This window comes from Ambystoma mexicanum, chromosome 10 (assembly GCF_040938575.1).
Source record: "Ambystoma mexicanum isolate Mex_15411 chromosome 10, UKY_AmexF1_1, whole genome shotgun sequence".
In the NCBI taxonomy this organism is placed as follows: Eukaryota; Metazoa; Chordata; class Amphibia; order Caudata; family Ambystomatidae; genus Ambystoma; species Ambystoma mexicanum.
In genome coordinates, this window is record NC_090932.1 from 471,377,296 (window position 1) to 471,401,656 (window position 24,361).

The following is a 24,361-nucleotide window of genomic DNA, read 5'->3' on the forward strand; positions in this document are numbered from 1 at the left end:
AATGCCCTGTTCCTTTAATGTGTTCGAAAAACCGATTAGACACGTGATAGTTTCACTTATAAGGTAGTCAGGGTGATGCAAGGAGTTTTGCTGTCCTAGGTAAAAAAGTGATTTTGCTGCCACTCCTATACCTTGACTCCATCCTTCTCCAAATGCCACCCGCCTCTTCACGTGGTTGGCCAGGCCGCACGTACCATGCGAAAGACATCCACATACCTCTTGTTTTTAATCATCTTGTTAAAACACTTTAAAATTAATTCACACAATTACATGAAAGTCTCTCACACTCAAGTAGTTTCAGAAGTAAGCAAATGTGTGGGAGCCCCTCTACTGAGAAAGAACAGAGTCAAATAATCTGCTCTGTTGGTAGGTTCGCACTCTAGAGGGTCTAAAATCACGTTTTAGCTCACTGTACCTTTCACAGAGGAGAAATATCCAATTGCATACCAGTCTGCTGTCCCCTAGCTGAGCACTTGCTGATGGTTCTATTGTTGAGAGGAAAATTGCCTAGTAGGCAGGTGCTGAACTGCCCTTGTGGGTGGGACGAGACTGATATGCCAATGAGATGGCTCCTTTGTGAACAGTGCAGTGAACTAAAACGTGGTTGTAGGCCATCCTGAGTGGAAGAAATCCAATAAAACAAGTTACTTGAACCATGTTCATTCTCAGTAGAGGGTCTCCCACACCTCTGGTGAATTTGTAAACCCTGGGGTTTTACCCTAAGTAAACAAGACTAATCCAGGTGTGGACCCTTGCTCACCTCGTCTTAGATGATGAAACATAGCTTTATTTGGCATTTTTACCATAAAAGCAATAAAGCATTCATGGATAAAACACAATAAAAAAAAACTGCTCATATCATTAGTTCATCAATAGGGTTAAATTAAAAACTGTCTTGGCACATCTAGACCTTCTTAACCATGCCCGTAATAAAAATGTAGATACAAAAAATACAACGTTCAGATCATTTGTATTCTTACACAGGTCCAGAACAGAGTTAATGGACCCGACGCCTTTAAGGTTAAATATAGGCAATAGATAACAAGATCTCAGATATTTATAACCCTCGCAGAGGAGTAAAAAACAGCCTATGTCTCCTCTGCCATACAACAGACTGGGCAACTCGGCACGTTCGTTACCTTCCACTTTTCCATAAAAGTTGCCACTTTTGAAGTGTTTGTGCGTAATTGAATTTAAAGTGCTTTTGCATATCCAGGGGTAATAACATCAAAGTCATTTTCAAAACCATCAGTTTGTATAGATGAGATGTAAAGACGCTAAGTACTCAGAATTGAACAATCCTGGTACATTTGATACTGGGTTAGTGCTTGGCATGCCTCCTTTACCTGTTGTCTATAATTAGAGCTCATATTTCCTGGCTTGTCCCACAGTGGGGCTATGACCTCTGCAGTTCTTTGTGAACAAACCTGAACCATGGAAGTGATCTAGATCCATTCAAACAAATAAAACTTCTGAGAGATGTTTGATCCATTTTCGCACCCAGTTTGGTGCACAGGATCTTCCTACAGGCTGTAGATTACACTCCCAATGGGGGCTAGCCATCGATGCTCCTCGTGACTGCATGAGTAAATCTCTCAAGAAGAGGCTCTCTGATACACTGAAGTCTGCTACCTTAGTATTACCCCCACAATTCTGCCCCATAAAAGGGCTGCAAGCAAAGCTTGTAACCTATACAAATGTAATGCCAGTGAGGTTGCCCCTCTGCCATGAGTGTGATAAAAGTGACAAATCCCCCACTCAATATTTACCAATTGTGGATGTTGCTTTAACCTGCTTACTAGACCATGAGATATTCTCCTCTGTAAATCTAATCCCAAGGTAATCATAAATTTTAACCTGCTCCAAAATATTACCTTCCATCTTGATTTTTAGGTTGGGTCTCCTGGATAGGCAATGCCTAAATATCATTAACTTGGTTTTCTCTGTGTTTATTACCAGGTGTAAACTTGTACATTATGCCTCAGGCCCAAAGGGGATGTAACCAGCATCACTGCATCATCCGCAAAGAACAATGTGGGGAACCTATTTGTGCCCAGTTTTTTGGCAGGGTTCAAACTATTTTCTACAGGTTCCTCTATTAAAACATCGATATAAAGATGGAAAAGAAGGGGGCCAACACACAACCCTGCCGTACCCCCCTCAACAGTCAGGGGTGTGGTTAACTCCCCTCCCAGACCTCCACCTGACTGTGGCCTTATTTTCCATATAAAGAGATTGTATACACTGTAGTAGTTCCCACAGAACACCCTTCCTCTGCAAGGCCTGTCACAGATGTCTGCGTAGGACACTATCAAAAGCCATGCATAGGTCAACAAAAATTGCATAGACCTGAACACGGCTCAGCAGAACATGTTTGGCGAAAATCACTTCTAATCGAAAACCCTGGTCTATAGCGAGAATTCCCCGCATACACCCAGCTTGTAGATGATTAAAAGATTCAACCTTATCTACCCAGATCTATAGACCGATAAGCAGCACTTTGTCATAATGCCTGTAATTCCCTGCACTGTTCCTATCACCATTTTTAAAGATAGGCTGCATTTCTTCATTACGCCAGGAAGTTAGTACCTTGTCATTTGATAAAGCTGCATTAAAGACAAAGCTTGATACTGGTGCCCAAATATTTATCTTAGAGACGAAGCAAAGAACCGAGGCGTTTGATGAGGTGATGGAACAAAAGAGAAGACAGATAGCACGTGACATTGATTACATTGAGAAAGAGCTAATGGAAACAAATCCAGTAGTAGCATGGGAGGACATAGAGGCGTTATTCCCATCACAAGAACTGATGCCAGGGCCCTCCAGGGTAAACCTAGAGGAGGATTTTGAGATAGGAGATATAGGAGATAAAATTGACAACGTTTATCGAGAGATGACAAAAAGTGAATTCAAAAATATAGGGAAAGATGATCGATTTGAGATTTCCCAGTGACGGGATAAGGAGGGAAGCTAGTATAGTTTCAAGCACGGAGCTTTGTCTTTGGATGGGCTGATTCTAAACAGAAACGAAAAGGAAGATAGTCATACAAGTTGGGGACAAGATATGTCAGACGAAGACAGCGAAACCTTCTGGGGGGAGGAGGGTGGCGCGTGTACTTTCAAGGGGTGTTTTTAGGTAAACAAGGAAGTGAGGTGGTCAGGTTTGGACCTACAAAAAGAAAGAATGCCAGAGCCTATGGCATGTACAAAACGATTTAAAGGGCAATCCCATAGTGTGAGGGGGGAAATCGCCACCATACGTGAGCAGACTACAGTCATTGCCAGGAAGGCGGCGATCAAGAGCCATTGTCCCTACTATGGATAGGTAGACAATGGAAGATGATTGCGATTTTGGGATTTCCCAGTTTCCCCTGTTAGAAAAAGGAAGGGCCAGACCGCGGTATATCCCGTGGCCCCAGATGGATAAGGATAATTTAGGGTGTAAACTCTCTGAGTTTGACTTCGGGCACTGGAAAATGGATCTATGAATTAGAAAAAATAACGGGAGAAAATATATTAGCTATGGGGGACATTAAGGGTCATCTAGCAGCTATCCTTGGGGAGAGAGCTGATGACATTTGGACGAGAGCAGGATACGCAAGTGTCACAGCACAGAACACAGCACACAATGATGCAACGTTTGAATAATTGTAGAGTGGCAGTCTGGAAAGCGCTTAGAGTACTGTATCCTGATACATCAGATGTGGGATTGTAATGGCATGGCACGCAAGATGCAGGAAGGGGAAGATCCACTTGCTTACATTCAAAATCTTCAAGAGCTGTGATCTTTAGAAACTCGAGAGCCATGGGGAAAATCTATGCCTGTATTCTATCATATATCATATCAGGGGTTGCCAGACCAGGTACAGAGACAGCTCAAGAAGCTGGTGGGCATGGAGGCAAACACATGGCCAGAAATACAGCTGATCATTGCTGATTGTTGCAGGAGAAAAATTGAAAGAGAGAGGATGCTAGGAAGCAAAGTTAGTACAGAAGAAGCTATCGAAGTATGCTATAGCAGGGGCGATGCTGAATAGTGGAGACGGGCCAGGATCACAGCAAGTAACAGGTATGCTGCCGGTGACTAACCAACCGCAGTTTCATCAAGGAGGTAACAGATTTATGTTAAGTGGCAGGGGAAGCTTCTGTGGAAGCGGAGGCTTTCAGAATAATCAGGGAAACTTTCAGAGTAATCAAGGAGTTTTTCAGAATAACCAAGGTGGTAACCAAGGCATGCAGGATGGGCAAGTTAGAAGATTCCCTCCTGTGTGTGTTGGACATGTGGAATGACAGGACACATTGTGCAAACATGTGGGAGCCAAGGGTATGTGCAGAATGGGTAATTCTCAAGAGGGGGAGGGGACAGCTTATCCTCCAGCATATAGCCACAAAGCAGGGACGGGTTTGCCCAAGATCAGATAGTGTATCAATCAAAAGCACCGAGATTACTACAGGCTTTGCAATCACAACAAGCACCATTGAATCAGCCACAATGGCAGGCACAGCATGCACCCATGCAAATACAGCAGAGCGCAAACACAGGACAGCTATTGACTTTTGGAGTAGGGGGGATCACCACTGAGAGTGGGAATCCTTTCACAGATACGGGAATAAGTATGTATCCACAATAGGACAGCTCACTGGGTGACTTGATGTATTCAGTACTATCTGTGATGCCTAATCCTCAAGAGGAACCGAGGGTGGATGTTACGATAGGAGGCAAAAACTTTTCTTTTTTAGTAGACATTGGAGCGACTCGCTCATATATACGAGAGGGAAAATTTTCATTGTTGGGTAATGGCATGAATGGTCAAGTGTTCTCAGGAGCTACAAGTAGAGTTCCTTTTACTGAGAAATTGCCTGCCTCTATAGGAGAATGTGACATGTCGGTCCCATTGTTGTATTCAAGACTGACACCAGTTAATATACTGTGCAGAGATTTGATTTGATGACGTAGATTTGATGAAGGCATAGTGTGTTTTCCGCAAGGAATACACTATTTAATCATGGGCAAATTTATCATGGCATTTACAGGACAAATAGCCACGCGAGGAGCGCCATTTGAACCAGAAGTCTTTCACTATGGGGTGCAAATTTTGTTAACGTGGCTACCCGGTTTAGTGGGCAAGACTATGGGAATACCTGATGAATTTCTATTTAGGCCACAGATACTCATGGATGAAGAGGGAGGATGGATTTTTCCCATGGAATTGCAGGCAGCCGTAATACGAGGGGAGTTGGCCATGCTCGAAGGTTGGGACCAAGGCAGGCCATGGAGAACAGTGATTGCTTTTGGGGAGGGACATAGATTGACTGACGTCACTGATGAGGATTTGTTTAGAGACGACCCGTCAGATGACGAAGTGGTGTTTGAAATGAGCGTTACGTATTGGATCAGGACAGAAAGACGAGAGATCCCACAGAAGATGATGATAGTGTAGCAGCGTCCCGCATTATTTGATGAGGATATGGAAAACGTGCTGACTACTTTATGGACTATGGGCCCCTATGACGTAGGCCTGTTGAGGGGGGTGGGATAAGTCAAGATTAAGCTGAAGCCAGGAGCAATTTTACCTCAAGCAAGGCAGTACCCTATGTCTCGAGAGGGTATTTTTAAGACTTTATCAGCCATAATGGATCAAGGCATCTTAGTGACGTCAGAGTCACCATGCAATACCGCAGTGTACCCTATCCAGAAATCAAAGGGGGGGTTGCGGCGTTTAATTCAGGACATGAGGCCGATTAACCAGATTGTAGAGCAGAGTTTCCTCTAGTCCCAAATCCGGCGATGATCCTATGTAGTATCCCGATTGAGGTGCGATATTTCACAGTGATTGACTTGAAAACTGTGTTTTTCTCAATCCTGTTGCATAAAGATTCCCAAGAACTTACGTCATTTATGTTTCGTCAGATTAAGCTGAAAAGTACACGTTTGCCCTAAGGCTATTGTGAGTCTCCATCGATTTTCAATAGGGTCCTGCAGATCGTCCTAAGCAATATTGATTTGCCAAGTGTCGTGCTGTAATACGTAGAGGGTATTTTAATCTGCAGGTCATCAGGCGAGGGGTGCAGACGAGATTCGATTCAGCTAATGATTGTGTTAGCACAGAAAGGATATAAAGTGGACAAAGAGAAATTGCAGTATTGCCAAGAAGAGGTGTTGTACATAGGTCAGTTAACCTCACATGAAGGAAAAAAGGTTACGCCTGAAAGAGCTGAGGCCATTTTGAAAACATCAAAACCGCACACGATAAAGCAAATGCAACAGTTTTTAGGACTGTGCAACTATGTCAGAGCATGGGTATTTGACTATAGTTCATACACAAGGCCATTGTTGCAGGCCCTGCAAAAGGCACAGGTGAATCAGGAAGAAATTGACTGGTCTGAGGAAATGGAGGAGGGGTTTGATGAACTAAAAAAGGCAATATACGCAGCACCAATTTTGGGGATTCCCAATTATTCTGAGTTCTTTTTATTCTCAAATACGAATTGAACAGTTATGATAGCAGTACTCATGCAGAGAAATATATTGGGGTACAAGACTTTGGCATATTACAGTGGGATTTTGGACCCAGTAATGAGGGGTCACTTCCCTTGTGAACAATAATTGTCAGCTGCCGCATTCGCATTGAGAAGTCCATAGTAATGGGGTGTTCCATGACATTATTTGTCGAGCATGCTTTGTTCGCGGTTTTGCTGAAACCTAAAGGGACAGTGACATCTCAAAGAGCTTCTGCTTATGAGGTGGTCATATTGAATCCAGCGATCAAAATAGTCAGGTGTAAAATGGTGAAACCTGCCATGTTTGTAGCTGAACCACTGGCAGATGATAAACAAGTGCATGATTGCATGATTGTTTAAATTATGAGGAATTCTAGGACGATATCCCGAGAGTGAAAGAAAATGTTCTAGCAGCAGGGGAAGATTATCTTTATTGATGGTTCTTTGACGATCGATCAAACCGATGGAGAAAGGCATGCAAGTGCCGCTGTAGTAAGGCACAAGCTAATGGGGAATTTGAAGAAATGTTGAGTGCAAGACTACCGACTCACTTTTCAGCACAGGCTGCAGAATTAGTGGTGCCGATTGTCACGCTCAAGAAACACGCCGACCAGGAAGTAACAGTGCACAGTGACTCTGCCTATGTGACATCAACCATGCATGCAGGGCTAGCACATTGAAAAAGGAGGGTCTACCTCCGAGCGGACGGCACTCCACTCCGGTGCAACACACCACCTTATTGGGCAGGCTTATTAAAGCACTACAAAGCTCAGTAGCCACCATCGCAATAGTTTAGTGCGCATTGCACACTAAGAGAACAGACTTTATTTCACGCGGAAACCAAGCCACTGACAAAGAGGCAAAAAGGGTTGCATATTCACCTGACATAATGAGTTTTGATACGCCTGATGTGAAAGAGAAAATGGTTGTGATGATGATTGTGAATGAAAGTTTTAATCACTTAGCACAAACACAGCTAATGGAAGTTCAGGGTGAAGCCCCACAGGAAAAGAAAGACTTGTGGACACGGAGGGGGTGTTCTTTATCGCCTTCTGAGGCACTGTGGTGGCAAGAGAGCACTGGTAAACCGGTGATACCTGTAGCCTTATTAAGGGTGGCGTTAGAACAGTACACTACCCTGTGCATGTCACTAGGGAGAGCCTCGCAGCAACCATTGCGGAGGACTGGTTTGTACCGAACCTGCTAGAACATGTTGCTTTTTATGTAGTAAATTGCATTGTATGTCAAATGTTTACTGCTGGGCACACGCTGTGAACAGTCAGATGAGTAATTCCTCGCCCAAATGGTCCTTTTCAGCATTTACATATTGACTATGTTGACATGATGCAGGTCTGTAATGGATACAGGTATATGATAGTGGTGGTGTGCCCCTTCTCCAGGTGGATCGAGGCTAGTCCATGCACACATCCTGACGCCACCTGCGCTGCAAAGTTTTTAGTCTGAGAAGTATTTCCTAGATGGGGGATATGTGAGGTGTTGAGATCAGATAATGGCCCCCAGATTGTGAACGAGGTATTTGATCAAATTAGCTTATTGCTTGGTATAAAACACAAGTTTCCTTCTGCTTATCACCTGCAAGCAAACAGAATATGTGAGAGACTCAACGGTCTGCTCAATAGCCAAATTGAAACTAACATTGAAAAAGGGATGGGTGCACTGCCTGCCCCTTGCATTATATGCACTGACAAATCATCCCGGCTCTGACCACCACCTCACACTCCACAAACTAGTTACAGGGAGGTGAATACGAATGCCTCTAACTCCTCCATCGAGGACTAGAAGTGATGACCAGAGAACTGCAGAATTGTTAGGTGATGAGCTACATGTGTACTTAACATGTATGATGGCTAGTATCTCTGTCATTTCAGATCAAGTCAAGCTGGCGTGGTGTCGGTCTCAGATGAAGGCTATACAGCAATCACAGTTAAAGAATTATCTGTACCTAGACTTTTTCCTGGAGATAAGGAACTTATTAGGAACTTCAAAAGAAAGTGGCACAAGCCCAGATTTAGTGGGCCTTTCATTGTGGAGGATATCACTCCATCAGCAGTTAAAGTCTTTGGAAAACGAGCTTGGATCCACCAAGGTGATGTGAAAATATATGCTGGAGAGGCCGCAGCATCCCCAACACATTCAGAGGCAAGTCAAAGAGAAGAAGTTCAGCACGTGCAGACTCGATCGATGACAAGGAAGAAGGATGCAGAGACTGTCCAGTAGACAGATAAAAGTGTACATTTGGACTGTGGCTCCCCTGAGACACTCTTTGTAGCTGCTAAGCAAGGAGTGAAAAAGATATTTATTCTTAACCCACAGAAGCTTTGCTGACATTGGACTATAGAGTGTGGAAGTAAGCAAAATATGCAAGACTTGGATTTTGTGTTTGACGACTGGAAGAGGGAACAGTTCTCTGATTCATTTCTTACTGAGTTTCTCTTTGGATGGTCCTTATCGATGTTGATATACACAGATTACTTCTTGCTGTCTTCATATTTATACTCAGAGCTTACCCTGCTCTTGTTGGGGGAGCACTGACATATGTGCTTTTCTCCAGGATCCTACAAATGGCCCAGCTATTAGACGCTTACAGGCAGCAATAATAACACAGATCAGACTATTACCTGAGCATCTTACTGGAGGTAACAAATTGTCCTGTCTAACGATGATGCCCACAAGCTACTTGCTATGATCTTTTTCTATTTGCTTCAAGTTCATCCTTACCTTGTTTGGCGATACACCAACACTGTATTTCATTTGTCCCAAGAAAGCAGTGGTCCCTTTGATCCTTCCCACTCCAGTTACCTTGGCAGAACTAGACATTGTGAGACAGCCAAAGCCTTATGTAATTGTCCCTACTCCAGTAGCTCAGGTAGAGGTACCTATGCATGTTACAAAAAATCCAAACCTTCCCTTCGGAGGGAGATCAGTTTTTGATTTATTTAATGGTCATTATAGGGAGAATCATTTGGCAAGAATGAAACAGAGACCTAGGAGAAGTGCAAGGGAGGATGATTATGAATTAAACAATTATTTGGACAGCACAGCACATTTGGGGATCAACATGTGGTATCAGCACATGAAAGAGGTGGGAAAGAGGGGTTCTGAGGAGGATTGCTATGTATGTGCACTCCTGCCTTATGCCATGGGGAAGTTAAGATATTCATAGCTATTGAAATAGATGTTCAAATGGCTCATTGCCTTACTCACCTTGCACTATGTCTTACAAAAGGTCAATTCCAGGGCCGAACAGCGTCTTTGATATGGGTAACAGAATGGTCATCACCTGATTAAGATGACTATGTGCAAGACATAAAGACAAGAGCGAGAGCACACACCAGAAATCATGTGATAAGATATGAACAGCCTGGCATGAAGAGAGGAGGAATCAGATGGGAAATAAACAGAAGACTCAATTGTCAAGGAACAACTGATGAAGAAGTTCAAAATTGCAAAGAAAGAGGCCAGATGCAGATCTGGGGAACAGTGCTTTCTCCAGATGGATGGGAAGAAGGTGTAGTCATTTGGAAAGCACATGCAACAAAAGAATCACACAAATCAGCTTAGAAAACACAGAACAATTGTGCAAGCCTCTATGGCCAAGGATTGCAAGGCTTCTCACATGGGTCGAAGACAAAGGAGGTCCATTGTAGATAGTGCCCTTGGCTAGTGCAGAACTATGCTTCAGATACAATGGCACAAGAAACGTTGGAGAGAATCAGCAATGTGGACGAATCTTTTAATGTGCCAGAAATGAAGGACGGGACAGCAGTGACAATGGATCACTATTGGGCCTGTGGACCCAGAGCTTATATGAAGCTGCCCAGAGATTGGGGAGGACTATGTTCTGTAGTGATTGTCCATGTTCCAGCATTGGGGATCCCGAAGAGTGACCAGAACATTGGTGAATTTCCCAAAGCAAATGCTGACTTGAGGAAGAAGAGATCTGCTGACCTCTTGAATCGGATGAAGAGGGAGAATTATTTCTCAGTCAAATCAATAGAAGCTTTTGATGCCATTCCATATGGACACAGATTGTTCTGTCAGACTTCATCAATATTCACAACAAACTTTATGCCCAGGATCCAGACGGCAGCAAATACTAAATGGTTACAAATAACCAGATGGGAGCTTCTGCAGACGATGAACACCACTATAAAGGGATTCAATGCTATCAAGGAAGAGCTGAGAGCCATAAGACTGATGACTCTTCAGAACAGATATGTCCTGGACATGATCACAGCTATGGATGGAGGTGTTTGAGCAAAAATCGTAGAATCATGTTGAACGTTCCAGCCTTCTCACGATGACGAGAATGACACCTTGACAGATACCATAACGTTGCTGACAAACCTACACATCAAGATGGAGGATGAAGTGGAAGACATTGGTGATGACAGCTGGTTTTGGTCAATATTCTCGTGGGTTCCACAATGGATGGCGTACATTTTCAAGTTACTTGGAGCCCTGCTGATGATGATCGTGTTTGGATTCTGTGTGATCAGAATAATAATCACACAATGCAAGAAGACTGCAAAGAAAGCAGTAGGAATGAAGATTGCAATTGATGTTGAATCAGATGTAAACTTAAAGAGATCAGAGACTACGTAAAGGCCAGCATCCATGCACCTGAGGGAACAAAGTTCCTGTATCCCAAGAACCACAAGAAGTATGTGGGGAGCTGGATCTACTACAGTCCCAATGGACAATGCATGCTTATGACCTGGAGTGTTGATGAGCATGTGAAATCAGCAGGATGCCTGAAAGGAGTCAAAGATATGGGTCCCAAAGAAGCATTTCTTCAGACGAGGATGTCTTGATATGAATATTGATGAGAGATTGGTCAAGGAATCACCCAGGGGGGGGGGGGAGTGTAGAGGTGGAGTCAAGTACCTCCACCAAAAGCTCTGCCCCCATGCTGCCTTTATGTTGGGAGTCGGAAATCGAGACACGTGCAGTACCAGTGAGGGTGCCTGTACCACAGATCATCCTGGAAACAAGGAATCCATTGGGAAATCCTTATATGTATTCATGATTAAATAATGGCCTTCTGGATAAAGAAGTGTGAAAATGAGAAAGAAGACTGGTGATGTCATGCGGAATGGAGCTGATGCACCCAGAAACGATGCACGATGTAAAGGAACATAGATATTCTATAAACTCTGAAGAGGAGGTGGTAAAGGTGAGCAACATTTCAGTCTTGAGATGAAGATGCTCATGCTACAGAAACGCTGAAGAAAATGAAAATCAGTTTACACTTGTACAGATGCAGTAACAGAAGTAGACACAGTGATCTTAACACAGTGATGTTCATTGCATTTTAGTCATTGCTGGGACTGCCGTACCTTGGCGCTACTGCTACCTGTCTCTTAACATGTGCTCTACTAAGACTTACCGTACACTCATACTCTGTTCCCTACTGTGGACCATTCTCATTACCATTATAACAATGGCCTACACCAACACCATACCTTGTAACCCTCAAGAGAGAAATATGCGACTCAGAGCGAGATTACCATGGTTGTATGACCTCAAAAACAAAAGAACTAGACCACCTGGGTCCAGACTAACTCCAACTGCCTCTGACTCCAACCCTCATGCCCTAGCAGCAGAAAGACACCCAAAAACACATACTAACTTCTTCCACAACCAGAAGGGACCCAATCTCCCTAGTCCCAGACCTACCCAAAAAATAATCACAACTCCTACCTTATCAGGAGCCCTCATCAATGCAAGGTCCCTCATAGCCCACAATACGGAAATTGCTGATATACTAGCCATGGACAATTTAGATCTACTAGCCATTACTGAGACCTGGCTCCATGATGCTGCGGGCCCCGCACTTATGATTGCCATACCAGATGGCTACAATATACTAAGAGTAGATCGGCCTAACTCTAGGGGAGGTGGCCTGGCCATCATTGCCAAAACGAAACTAGCTATAAGGCCCACCCCACACCCAGCCATCACATCCTGTGAACTTCTCTCTGCTAAAATACCTATCTCTAACAACAGTACATTAACTGTCATTCTGGTGTATAGACCACCAGGCCCATTAGGTAACTTTTAGGAGGACCTATTTAGCCTCCTCTCGAATATCATCAAAGATTCCACTCATCTCCTGTTACTACGTAACTTTAACCTGGGATTCAATGACGACACTGACAAACAGGCCCACTCCATCCAATCAATCCTAGTCGATCATGGTCTTACCCAAAAATTCTTAGCCCCTACACATACAAAAGGACGGACATTAGATTGGATAGCTAACCGAAACTGCGCCATGACCATCTCCAACATTTTACCACAAACGTGGACTGACCACCACCTTATTTGCTTCTCATCTACCATAGAGCCTCCAAAACTAGACAAGCTTACTTCAGCCCCGCCTATGCCTACTAGAAGCAAAAAAGAAATCACAGCTGAAAAACTACTTCCTCTCCTCCTACCTGCCCTCTCCGCTAGCGCCATCAATTCTGACCCTAACATGCTAGTTGAGACATTCAACAATACTATGTCCAAAGCCCTATTGAACTGCGCAAAAGCAAACGAGAATCTCATCTTAACTCCTGGTTCACCCCCTACCTCAAGGATTTACGGGTTCCAAACACGCAAACTCCAAGCTATTTGGAGGCATATACCTTCAGTTGAGAATAAAACTTCACTTGACAATTTGGCCAAAAAATATAAGAAGGAAATAATCCAAACTAAAAAGAATACATTTAATGAGAGAATTAGCAAAGCTAACTCCAAATAGCTCTTCTCCATCCTTCGAGAAATGGAAAACCCAATCACACCCATAGATAATGCCCCCAAGGACAAACAATGTTGCACTAGCATCCAAAATGCTTTAGCTAATAAAATCACAACTCTTAAAACGAAAATTGCTAAGAAGAAAGCTTCCCTAAATTCCACTGGGACCCATACCTCCCACATGGCAGATATACCTAGAATAGTCACTCAAAGTAACTGCAAACCATTCAAATTCTCCAACATATCCATATTGGAAACCGAAAAGGTGATATTATCCTTGAAACCATCCAATTGCCAAGGTGACAGCTGTCCAGCACAAGTCATTAAGGATGCAGCGAGAGACCTAGTGCCTTTCATCTCTAAATTAATAAATTCCTCCTTCAGATCTAGCACTGTATCCGCCAACCTTAAAGAATCCTGGGTTCTGCCACTCCTGAAAAAACAGACCCTTGACCCAGCCATCCCAACTTACTAAGGTCCCATTTCTCCTTAAAATCTTTAACAGAGTAGTTTACCTCCAGATCGAAAACTATCTGGAGACAAACCAACTACTAGGATCACGCCAATCTGGCTTCAGACCACTACATGGTACTGAAACGGCCCTAATCGACCTTAAGACACAATTCGACGAGTTGAAGGATAAAGGTAAAACAGCTATGCTCCTCCTCCTTGACTTATCGGCGGCCTTCGACCTAGTGGACCACGCAGTGTTATGCAACCATCTAGCGTCTGCCGCCCATTTCTCAAGTGAAGCTATAGCATGGGTACAATCCTTCCTAGCCAACCGTACGATGAGTGTTCTCCCCATTAGCCTCAGCGGACCAATACATATCACCTGTGGCGTCCCACAAGGTTCATGTGTCTCCCCCACAATGTACAATATATTTACTAAGCCACTCTTTGACAAACTTGACAGATTGGGGGTAATTTACACCAACTATGTGGATGATACGCAGATCCTCATACCACTATCTGGCAACTTTGTTGAAGACACAGCTCTAGTAAATAAGATTTACCTCATCATTCAGGCATGGATGGCCTCACATGGCCTCTGCCTGAATGACGATAAAACAGAGATACTGATACTGGGTACCGACTCCAACCTTAAAAAACTTAGCCCTAACTATAGTGCCTTCAATATAGACGGTAATATAATCAAAGTGGCAACTTGACTCCACTTTATCTCTCAAAAAATAAGTCAACGCCTTGGCTTCCTCCACAGCCTACACCTGCACATTAATCAGGGCCTGCAGACCTTACTTGTCCAAAAACAATTGCATCACACTAGCCAATGCCCTAGTAATGTCCAAACTGGATTACTGTAATGCCCTTTATGCGGGCGCCAATAAAACTGTCACTAACAAATTGTAAATATTGCAGAATAATACTCTTAGAGCATCCCTTGACATACCCCGCAGAGCACATATACAACCACTGGCTAAAAATCAACGACAGAGTTCTCCTTAAAACACCATCTCTCACACATAAAGGACTTAACAACACTGCGCCCCCTTACATTTCGGCTAGACTGACTAGAAAATCCTCTACTCACCCATACCAGAGCCTCTATCCACTCCCTACTTGAAACTCCCAGATTTAGACTAACCAAAGCAGGCGGAGCTAGCTTCCCTGTTAGAGCGGCCTGTGCTTGGAATTCACTCCCTATGGCATTGAGAGCTAATCTACCCTACTTTAGTTTCAGGAGTAAGGTGAAAAGCTGGCTCTGGAGTAACGACAACTAACCCATTGAACCTGGCCCTATCATTGCGCATAACCACCTTTGACTCCCCCGATACCAGACCTCGGAGAGGGATTCACATTCCTGTATTTCTTGTATATTGGTATTGTATATATGTTAATAACTCACATAATGCATATTCTGTATGTATGCTTTTGTATGTGCGCAACCTTAAGCCTAAGTATTCTTGTAACTGCTGCGCCCGGCTGCCCCTGGGTTTTGGAGCGCATTATCAAATAATAAACTAAACTAAGGATGGCTACGTAGTGAATAGTTGCAGTGATGTGCCAATGTATAATATATAGGAATGTATAGAACCTGGATACTCCACAGTGCACTTTAAGCAAGGCTTGAAAACTCTGTGATTGGAAAGAGTTTTCAGTATGGTGCAGTTGGAAAATTACTGATGGCGAAAGAGAAATTCAAGAAAGACTTAGCTGGCCCAGCACCAAGAAGTCGAGGCCACCGTGAGCCTAGTTGTCCATCCAGTAGTTACATGAAGAAGAGAAAGAAACAAACTTCTGTTTGAGGTGGAATGGAAAAACAATGAAGGCGTCAAAAGTTAATCATTTAATAGAATTAAATGCTGCAAAGAGCTTGAAAACGCAGTCTCCAAGTCACATGGTCAGATCAAAATAGACATTGGGTCGAGCTACACCGAAACCAAGAAGATACCCCCTTTATTTCTCAAGCAGAGAGAGCTTCTGCAAGGCCAAGTCCAAAGCCTTAATTGACTGGCAGACTACAAGAGTGATGATAGATGTTGGGCTAATTGGAGGGGAGGCATGATCACGCACCCGATATGGTAGCCTGTGTGCTGCTAGCATGTGGAATATTCCGGAAGGATAAAAATGTGCCAAACCAATGGTAGGGGGCCACGTACTGAAGAGCCCTATAGTTTGTATAACCAATAAAGTGTCGAGAATTAGTATGACACAGAAGATGACTTGCACTTGGGATGGGCTTAGTTGCCCACCTGACAGTAGAGACCCAATCACTTCCCCCATCAGTATGGAACGTATACTTAGATGTTCCCTGTAATTCTATCACATCCCCAAGTAGCTTTTTGTAGTTTGCCACTTAGTGTGACATCAGCTATGACAAGTTTTTACTATAAAAGTTGTGTTTTTTATCCTATGTGCTGAGAGAAATCGAGCAAACGCCCGTTGATGTCTGTTGTAAATCCCTGTTTTAGACAACTGCAAATGAAACAGAACAAGTTTTGCCAACTTCCTGAGTCGGTTTTGATTATTGATTTTTGAGTAAATTCTGCATCCCTGTCTATCTCTAAGTATTGTTACCTCGTCTTAAAGGGCCCTAGGTACTTGTGTTCACTTTCTTGCCCCTCTAAGTGGTAAATTTATTGATTCAGTTTTTGGGAACATTTTGTTCCCATCTCTATCAAACAACCAGGGATCGACACTTTGCTAAAGAAACCATCCTTGGATCCATCCGTGGCAGATAATTATCGGCCCATAACTAATACTCCGTTTCTCCTGAAAATGTTAGATAAAATCACTCATCAACAAATTCAAGATTTTCTTAGCCTGCATAATGTTCTAAGCCTAAAACAGTCAGGTTTCAGAAGTCATTGCAGCACGGAATCCGCATGGTTGGATCAAAAAACCAATACCCTTGCAACATCTTGCTAAAGGTAAAACAGCAATCCTGATGCTTCTGGACATGACTGTGGCTTTGGACCTATTAGACCATGCCATGTTGGTCACCAGACTCCAAGATTCTGCCGCCTTTTCTCCTGAAGCGGCTAGATGGGTTCTCTCTGTTATGTCAGAGCGAACAGCAAGAGTCTATTGTGACAATGCCGCTACAGAGGGTTTTGTTTTGACCTAAGGGGTCCCTTAGGGCTCATGTCTATCCCCCCATGCTTTTTAATATTTTTACCCTGCCTCTCTGACCTGTTGGACTCCAATGATGTGATTTATGCAAACTATGCTGATGACACCCAGTGTCTTATCCCCTCACTAGCAATCATGTGGCTGACTCCTTGACAATCAACTCCACTGATAATCTTATACATAGGTGGTTGCTGCTTAATGGTCTGGCACTTACCAATTCACAGACGGAAATCATGATTGCATGCACTGCCCAGAAACTCTGCAAACTGGACACCGCATTCCAAACTTTCAAAGTAGCCGAACCTTCTCTCAAACTCTTACAAAGATCAAGACCCTTGGAGTTGTTTTGGACCAGGAGCTAAGCATGAAATCTCATGTCAGTCATCTGGTGTCCTGCTCCTCTTATTATATCAAGTTCCTGGCACAAATCCGCCCCTTCCTAGATGCTAGCAGTTGTGCCACTCTGGCTCAAGCCATCATTGGTCTCATTTAGACTATTGTTCTAACCTCCTACGGGGGGGTAGGTCAGGGGGAATTGAATCGCCTTTAGGTTGTGCAAAACAATGCTGTCAGAGTAGTTTGTCGCCTGCACAAATCAGACCACGTATCTGTAGCAAGAAATCCCTGCATTGGCTTCCAATTTGAAAGTGCATTGTCTTCCGTACTCTGTGCATTGCTCACTCCTGTCCTTTTGGCAAAAGACCAGCTTACCTTTCTTCTATGCTGGGATGGCTCCCTGACAGACGTACACTACGATCCATCAGCTTGGGCCTCCTCCTGTCCACAAAAGCCAATAGGACTATGGTATTGGAAGGTTGCTTCCCTATGGCAGCCCCTCACATCTTGAATGCACTTCCGCCTGACATGAGATCTTGCTCTTCCCTGCCAGCCTTCAAACGCATGCTGAAGACTATCCTATTTAAATGATTGACTCCTTTTTCTATCATCTGACTGTTCATATCTTTCATTGTTTTCTTGTTTGTTTGTCCAGCTCCGTGCTCCCATGCCTAAGCGCTTTGTTCCAGTGTTTTACAAATAAAATAAATAAACAAGGATGTGGCATGAGACAGCGGAAACCCTCCTTTTTCATTACTTCTGTCTCTTCTGTTCTTTAGATCATCTGGGTATCTCTCCTCTGCTCTGATAAGGTTCTGCAGATCATTCTGGGCATCTCTCCTTGGCTCTGCTGAGGTTCTGCAGATCATCTGGGCATCTCTCCTCTGCTCTGCTAAGGTTCTGTAGATCAGCTGCGCATCTCCCCTCTGGTCAGGATGCCTGGTTGGCTGTGGGACAGCACCTCCTCTTCTTCTTAGGTTCTTCTGAGGCTGCTCTCTAATATCATCTTGCGTCCCCCCAATGTACTGTTTTGGAGCTCATTAAATGTAATTTCCAATGACAATTGCTGAGGCTTAAAAAATGTTATCTGTCACTGGTGTCATTGCCATATCTCCGTTTACCTATCTGGTCCTTTTTGTGTATAAAAATAGATGACCTCCATAATTGTGCATTCTATTACTTCAGCAGAATCCTGAAGCTATTTCAGGGTCCTGTCTCTTGTTGGTTATATTTATCGCATAAACCTTCCCTACATAATTGGGTCCTGATTGGGTCTTATTACCCCAGCAGACAGATGACGTTAGTCCAGTGTCCTGTCTTCGTTATCTTAACTGATAAAAGTGGTCTTCTTATGCTAATTTCAACCTTGTCCTTTCTCGATTATTCTGGTTTCTTGTCATATTTTCAATCTAACTGGGTCTAATTGGTCCATGATATTAGAGAAGGGACTTTTCACAATCTGGTTTTCCCCGACAGTGTGTCGGCAAGATTGTAAAATAATTTTTTGGGCTGTTCAATGCTAAACGCAAATAAGATGGATTTATTTGCCTACTAAGGTTTTTCTCCGTAAATCAAACCTTAATGGAGGCATCTAACTAATATTCTCAATAAGGAATCTCTTTCCAAGTGCTTAAAAGGGTGCATATATGTGTGCATTGAATTCATAGCTTTTAGGCCATGTGCTGGCGCTTCCATAACAATATATGTACTGGTACTACATGCATAAGATTAGTACATTACCATTTATATAAAAACTTTATTGCCTATTGCTCTAAACTGGCTCTTGCCAATCTGTATGCACACCAGGAGGTACATGTATGATGTTCACACATCCAATCACCCACATGATCACAAATACCCCAGCATATGGTCCAAATTCTGCATGTTGAGGTTACAAAACATATGCATACCCCAGAAATTGTTCCATGTCGTTTTACCAATCGGAATTACTTCTAAGTAATTAACTTCGAAGTAATTCCTTCGAAAAAACACATTGATTCTGTTTTCTATTTGGTAGAGGGTTCCTCTGTGTTAAATGTGTTTGAAAAAACAATTTGACACTATAATTATGTGTATTATTTATGTGTAAACAATATATAAAGAGACAAGACAATACTGAGTTTTGGCATCATGAAAATCTTTGAATGAATCCTGTCTGCTGTGTATTATAAATAACTAAAGGATCACTAAATAACAGAGCAATAACAACAGTTAAAAATGTTTCAATATATTGCCTTCATCGTTGATGGAGTTTTTGTGCACATAACTGGTCCCTCCATATCAGTTCCTAGATCCATGTGTTAATGACACAGGCCTCTTAGAGCAAGAAAACCCAGAATGTGTTGAAAGTAGATAATTTGGAAATGTCGCTGAAGTGAATAGAAAACAATTTCCATATTTGAGGTGCGAGCGTTGGAGAGACTTTTGTAGTATGGGGGGCCGGCGTTACCCGGATCAGATGCAACGAGAATCTAAGCTTCCTGGTCGGAAGGTGTCCCTATTTTTGCTTAAAGAAATGCATGTCCTAACCCATGGATAAGCTTCAAGGTGAAACAGAGCATCTTTAAGGCCTCTCTAGACTCTGCACCCAGTCTCAATAATAACGTTGCCAGTGCATTTTGCAGCCTCTGATGTCTTGCAATTAAATATACCTGAGAGCACCAGTGGAGACTATTTGCATAATACAGTCTGGACAAGGCAATCACAGAAATGGTTGTATATTTTCAAGGGAAAGCATCGAAAAGCAACATATATATATATATATATATATATTATTTTTTTTTTTAAAGATGGACTAAGGCAGGCTAGCCACTGCTTAAAAGTGTGGCTCCAGGGATACATTTAAGTCGATAAAAAATCCCAGATTCATAACCCGAGACAAAGGTGAGAGAAAGAGCTGGATTATTGAGATCAGAGAAAGAGAACAATGTGTGGTGGAAAGAGTTGCCTGTTATAAGGATTCGTGTTTTTTCAGGGTTAAGTGACAGGTGGAGTTATGCCCTCTACAGGGCTATCTGAAGTTTGCACATATTGACATTGGTGTCTGGGAGACTTCTGATAAGCTGCATGTGCTCAGCTGAGTTATGGTTGGATAAGTTGAAGGATCTAAGAATTAAATAGAGGGTAGAAAGAGAGAGGTTGAACAGGAGAGTGAGAGTGAAGATCCATGCAGAACTCCAAAATGTCACTCTTTGGGATATGAACCTATGGTTTAGGGTGGGAGGATAACTCAGGGGCAACAAGTTTGTCTTGGAAGCAAGACAACGCATACCAACACAGTTTCGAATCTCAGCCTCGCTCTTAGAAACTGGTTTATGGTATTAAGCGTGTTATGAAAGAACAATTATAATAATAATGGTTGAATAACAATCTGTTGTGAACCCATTCTAGGTCCTTTTCCCTAGTACCTAAGTTCAATAGATAGAATTGAATACTGTGATCAACCAAGGAGGTGATGGCTGAAAGATGAAGCAGAATGAGGGTAGCTGGATTATCCTGACCTCCACTTGATTTCAGCCCATTCCAAATCGATATTAGAGCTGCCTCTGTGCTCTGCCTAGGTCTGGAAGCCATTTTGCTTGGTTTAATAACTTTGTTTTTGCAGTAAATTGCATGAGCTGAAGTTATGAAGCTTTATCAATTGGTTTAGGTAGCAATCTACAATAAGATATTGCACTGAACCTATTGGGGTTCATAGAGGCTACTGTGGCCTTTCCGTATTAATGGTTTGCAGTAAGTTTCCTTGTAAAAAGGGGTACTCTCCCGGAGAAAGGTCAGGCATTGATAATTGCCCTGGCTGCTTCAGCTAGTAATCGCAACTGGAGAAGATCTTTGAAGAAGAAAGGAGGTCATGTGTCAAAGTGTAAGTCGGCCAGGGGAGTTCGGTCATCTAACATTTTAAATTCCTTTGAATTTGGAGGCTCAATAGAAAGAAAAAACCTTCACTGGTATCTGTAAAGGTGGGTTTGAGGTTCTGGCAACTCAGATGTATGGTTGCTTATTTTTTATTGGGGTTTCATGAGTTAGTTGTTGAAGACAGAAATGTGTAGCTAGAGAGTTACATAGGGATTATTCAAGTGTGAAATGAGTTATGAGGATGGAGGAATTATAACATTATTAGATTATGCTGAACACCTCTTTGTGGGTTTGTGGAGTTTGCTGTTCTGCCAGAATAGAATTTTGATTTTTTAATGTGGAAGTAGTTTCCTCTTCTCTGTTGTAAGTACTTACCTTTACTGTTCTTCCATTTCTGTTTAAAATCATCTGTTGCTGAACTTGGATATTTTTCAATTCTACATTGAAACAAAGAGGTTAGCAGGCTTTTCTCTTTATTTGTATTTATTTTATTTGTATAGTGCACCAGGCCCAAGGGCATCCGGGCGCATATCTTGGTACAGCATTAGTACAGGTTAGACAGTTACAGAGTGAAGGTTTTATAAAATTATTCAGAGAAGCGAGAAGCTAGGTAGATGGGGGCCTTTAAGCATGAGGTTTATATTGGGCCAGTAGTGTCACAGAAAGTGGCTCCAGTATCCAGGAGCTAAAAACCTCTACAACTGTGACCAGACCAGCAAGGGCATAGTATCCTGATCTGGTCAGAGCCAACAACCAGGTGAAGTCTTCTGTAATGTCGATGTTTTTCAAAATTATGTAGGAATTTTTAAGAATGCAAGTTTATGTGTCTAATGGTGTGGGTGGAATGATGGTGTAGAATAGACCAGGATAGTCAGAAGATGGTTGGTGCTGGGCAGTGCAGAAATTAAGCAACAGTGCTCTTCTCTCAGGTTACAGCATTCAGGACATATGATTATACTTTGACAGTAACTTTGTAATAAGGCTCTAAACCACAACATTACTTTTATATTGTACTTATTCCATTTATACAGTGTTTTAGTTGCACACATTTTAGAAACAAATCAGTCAATAAAAACCCTTTGCACCATGTGTTTATGATATCTGTCAATATTTATAAAGCTTGCATTCACTCGTGTTACTATGTGCTGGTCATAAGATCAAATGCTTAAAGCCAATCTCTAGGTTATCTAGGCCGGTCAGCACTGATAGTTGAATAACTAATGAATACTATACATTTTTCCCCTTATTTTCATCAAACATTGTGCTATTTATTGCATTGGAATTGCTGAAGCTTACCTTATGGTAGTTATTGGCTTCTGCTTGAAAAAGAAGCTGCTGGGTGGCAAGCATCTTCTTCCGCCTCTTGCTCTCTTCCTTTACAGCCTTTAGCTCTTCTGCCATCTTACCCATCTCGCTCTTGGTATTTTCATGCTCCTCCAAAGTGGCTTGCAGTTGCTCTTCCGTCATCACCATATTGGAACTGAGATACTCCTGGGAGTGCAATAGGTACTCAATGGTCAACTGTGCCATCTTAAGGACCTTAAGAAGCACAGGGTCGACGGGCTGCTGGCAGTATGGGCACCTCTCCCCTTCCAGGCTACAGAAGGTAATGCTGCCAATGTTCTCTTGGAGGGTGGCAACATCCAACTCATGAGCCACTCGGTCCACATCAATGGCACTGAACCGTCGCCAGTCAATGCTGTCCCTTCTCGGCTGGAATTTGAAGGCTGGGATGCCGCCAACATTGGACTGCATGTTCCCGGTGGGAAATCCCATCCTGGGAGACTGCTGATATGGCATTGAAAGCACCTTCCCAGAGAATTTAGGAGAATGTGGCCCCAAAGATGATGACTGTGGAGGGTAGTAAGTGTTATGGACGAAAGGCTGAAAAGAAAAAAATGAACTTATTTAAAAATAATATTGATATGTACCAACTATTATAACACATACTGTGCAGTGTCAATCATATAACACACACAGCCCCCGAACAATTACTCCACAACACGTACCAACCAATACAGTGGGTGGTGTTGATTTTACCATCTTGTTTGCATAGTCTCAATGTTAAAAGAGAAAATATCTGTTATTGCTATACTGTTTAGATCTACTTGATCGAAAATATTTGACCTTTTCCAATTTGAACAAATTTGACCTTGTTTATTTTTGGTCAAAAATACGGGGTGAGAACCCCTGCACCCTCACCCCACTTCAAACTATTCCCTTACGCCACCCAAAGTATTTAATTTATTTTATTTGACCGAAAAAACTATCCAAAAAATGTGGTCAGATTGAAAAGGTCAAATGTTTTTCAATCAAGTATGCTAAGACCCTGTTCTGCTAGGTTATGATTTGATGATATGGCATTCTAACTTGTCATATTGTGCTAGATGGTATTGAGCTATGCTGTAAGCAGGTCTCAAAATGTGCATTCCCGACTTGCCAATGATGAGTGATTTTTGACTCTTGGTGGGAATGTCATGGTGTGTTGTATGCATGAAGATAATTGAGGGGACCAGTGACTTTTTATGCATGGCTTTAGCTTGCAACTTGATATTTTGACTACTGTTGTAAGGTTATGCCGTGGTTCTATAACCTCTCAGTGAAAGCATCTCAGAGCAATTCAGTCTCGAGGCAAGCTATTCATTGTAAACCACCTCAAAGAACTGTTTTTGTTGCGATAAGTCACCTCAAGCCATCTGACTGAAATATGAGTTTTTGAGGGGTGGGCATTAGTTAGTGTTCTTGTTTTATTTCAAAATGGGGGAACCTCCTCTGTTATCCAGGATTTTGGCCAAATGGCGTTCCCTCGCATTTACTTCATTCTCCTTTAATATTAGCTTTTTTTTTTATTCCCTCTTGCCTTCCCCTTTTAAGTGCCATTTACACTTGATGTTTATTATTTACATTTTAATTTTTTAATTGTATCCTCTACACTCTTTATTGATCAGTGTGGTGAAAATGATGGTAATTCTATTATTGCCCCAAAAAAGTGGCAGTAACGGAATTACTGCCACTTTTTACCTGCACTACCAAACCTACAATAAGGCCCAAAATAGGCATTTGCGATAGAATGGCCTTGCATTGAAGGAGATTTCATTGAGCTGGATGGGTGAGATGGCAGGATGTCCATATTGTGCTGTGTGAGAATGCTCTGTTATGCTAGTTTTATTTTGCCATGCTCTGGTATGCTACATTGTCTTAGTATGTATGCTATGCTGTTAAATGCTATGTTTTGTCACGCATACGATGTGGTTATGCTATGCTTGGTGATGTGATCTCTGTTATGGTATGACTTGACTTGTACACC

The 24,361-nt window shown here is 42.5% G+C and overlaps 1 protein-coding gene across 3 annotated transcripts in view; it reads right to left on the bottom strand.

Annotated features, from left to right (window-relative positions):
* DZIP1L (DAZ interacting zinc finger protein 1 like) overlaps window positions 1-24,361 on the bottom strand; it is a 366,901-nt gene that overhangs the window by 329,613 nt on the left and 12,927 nt on the right. For all 3 annotated transcript variants that reach the window (XM_069618039.1, XM_069618038.1, XM_069618037.1), the window contains exon 2: window positions 22,351-22,938. In XM_069618039.1, the coding sequence (XP_069474140.1) occupies window positions 22,351-22,938 (588 nt within the window). The remainder of the gene's footprint in view (window positions 1-22,350; window positions 22,939-24,361) is intronic.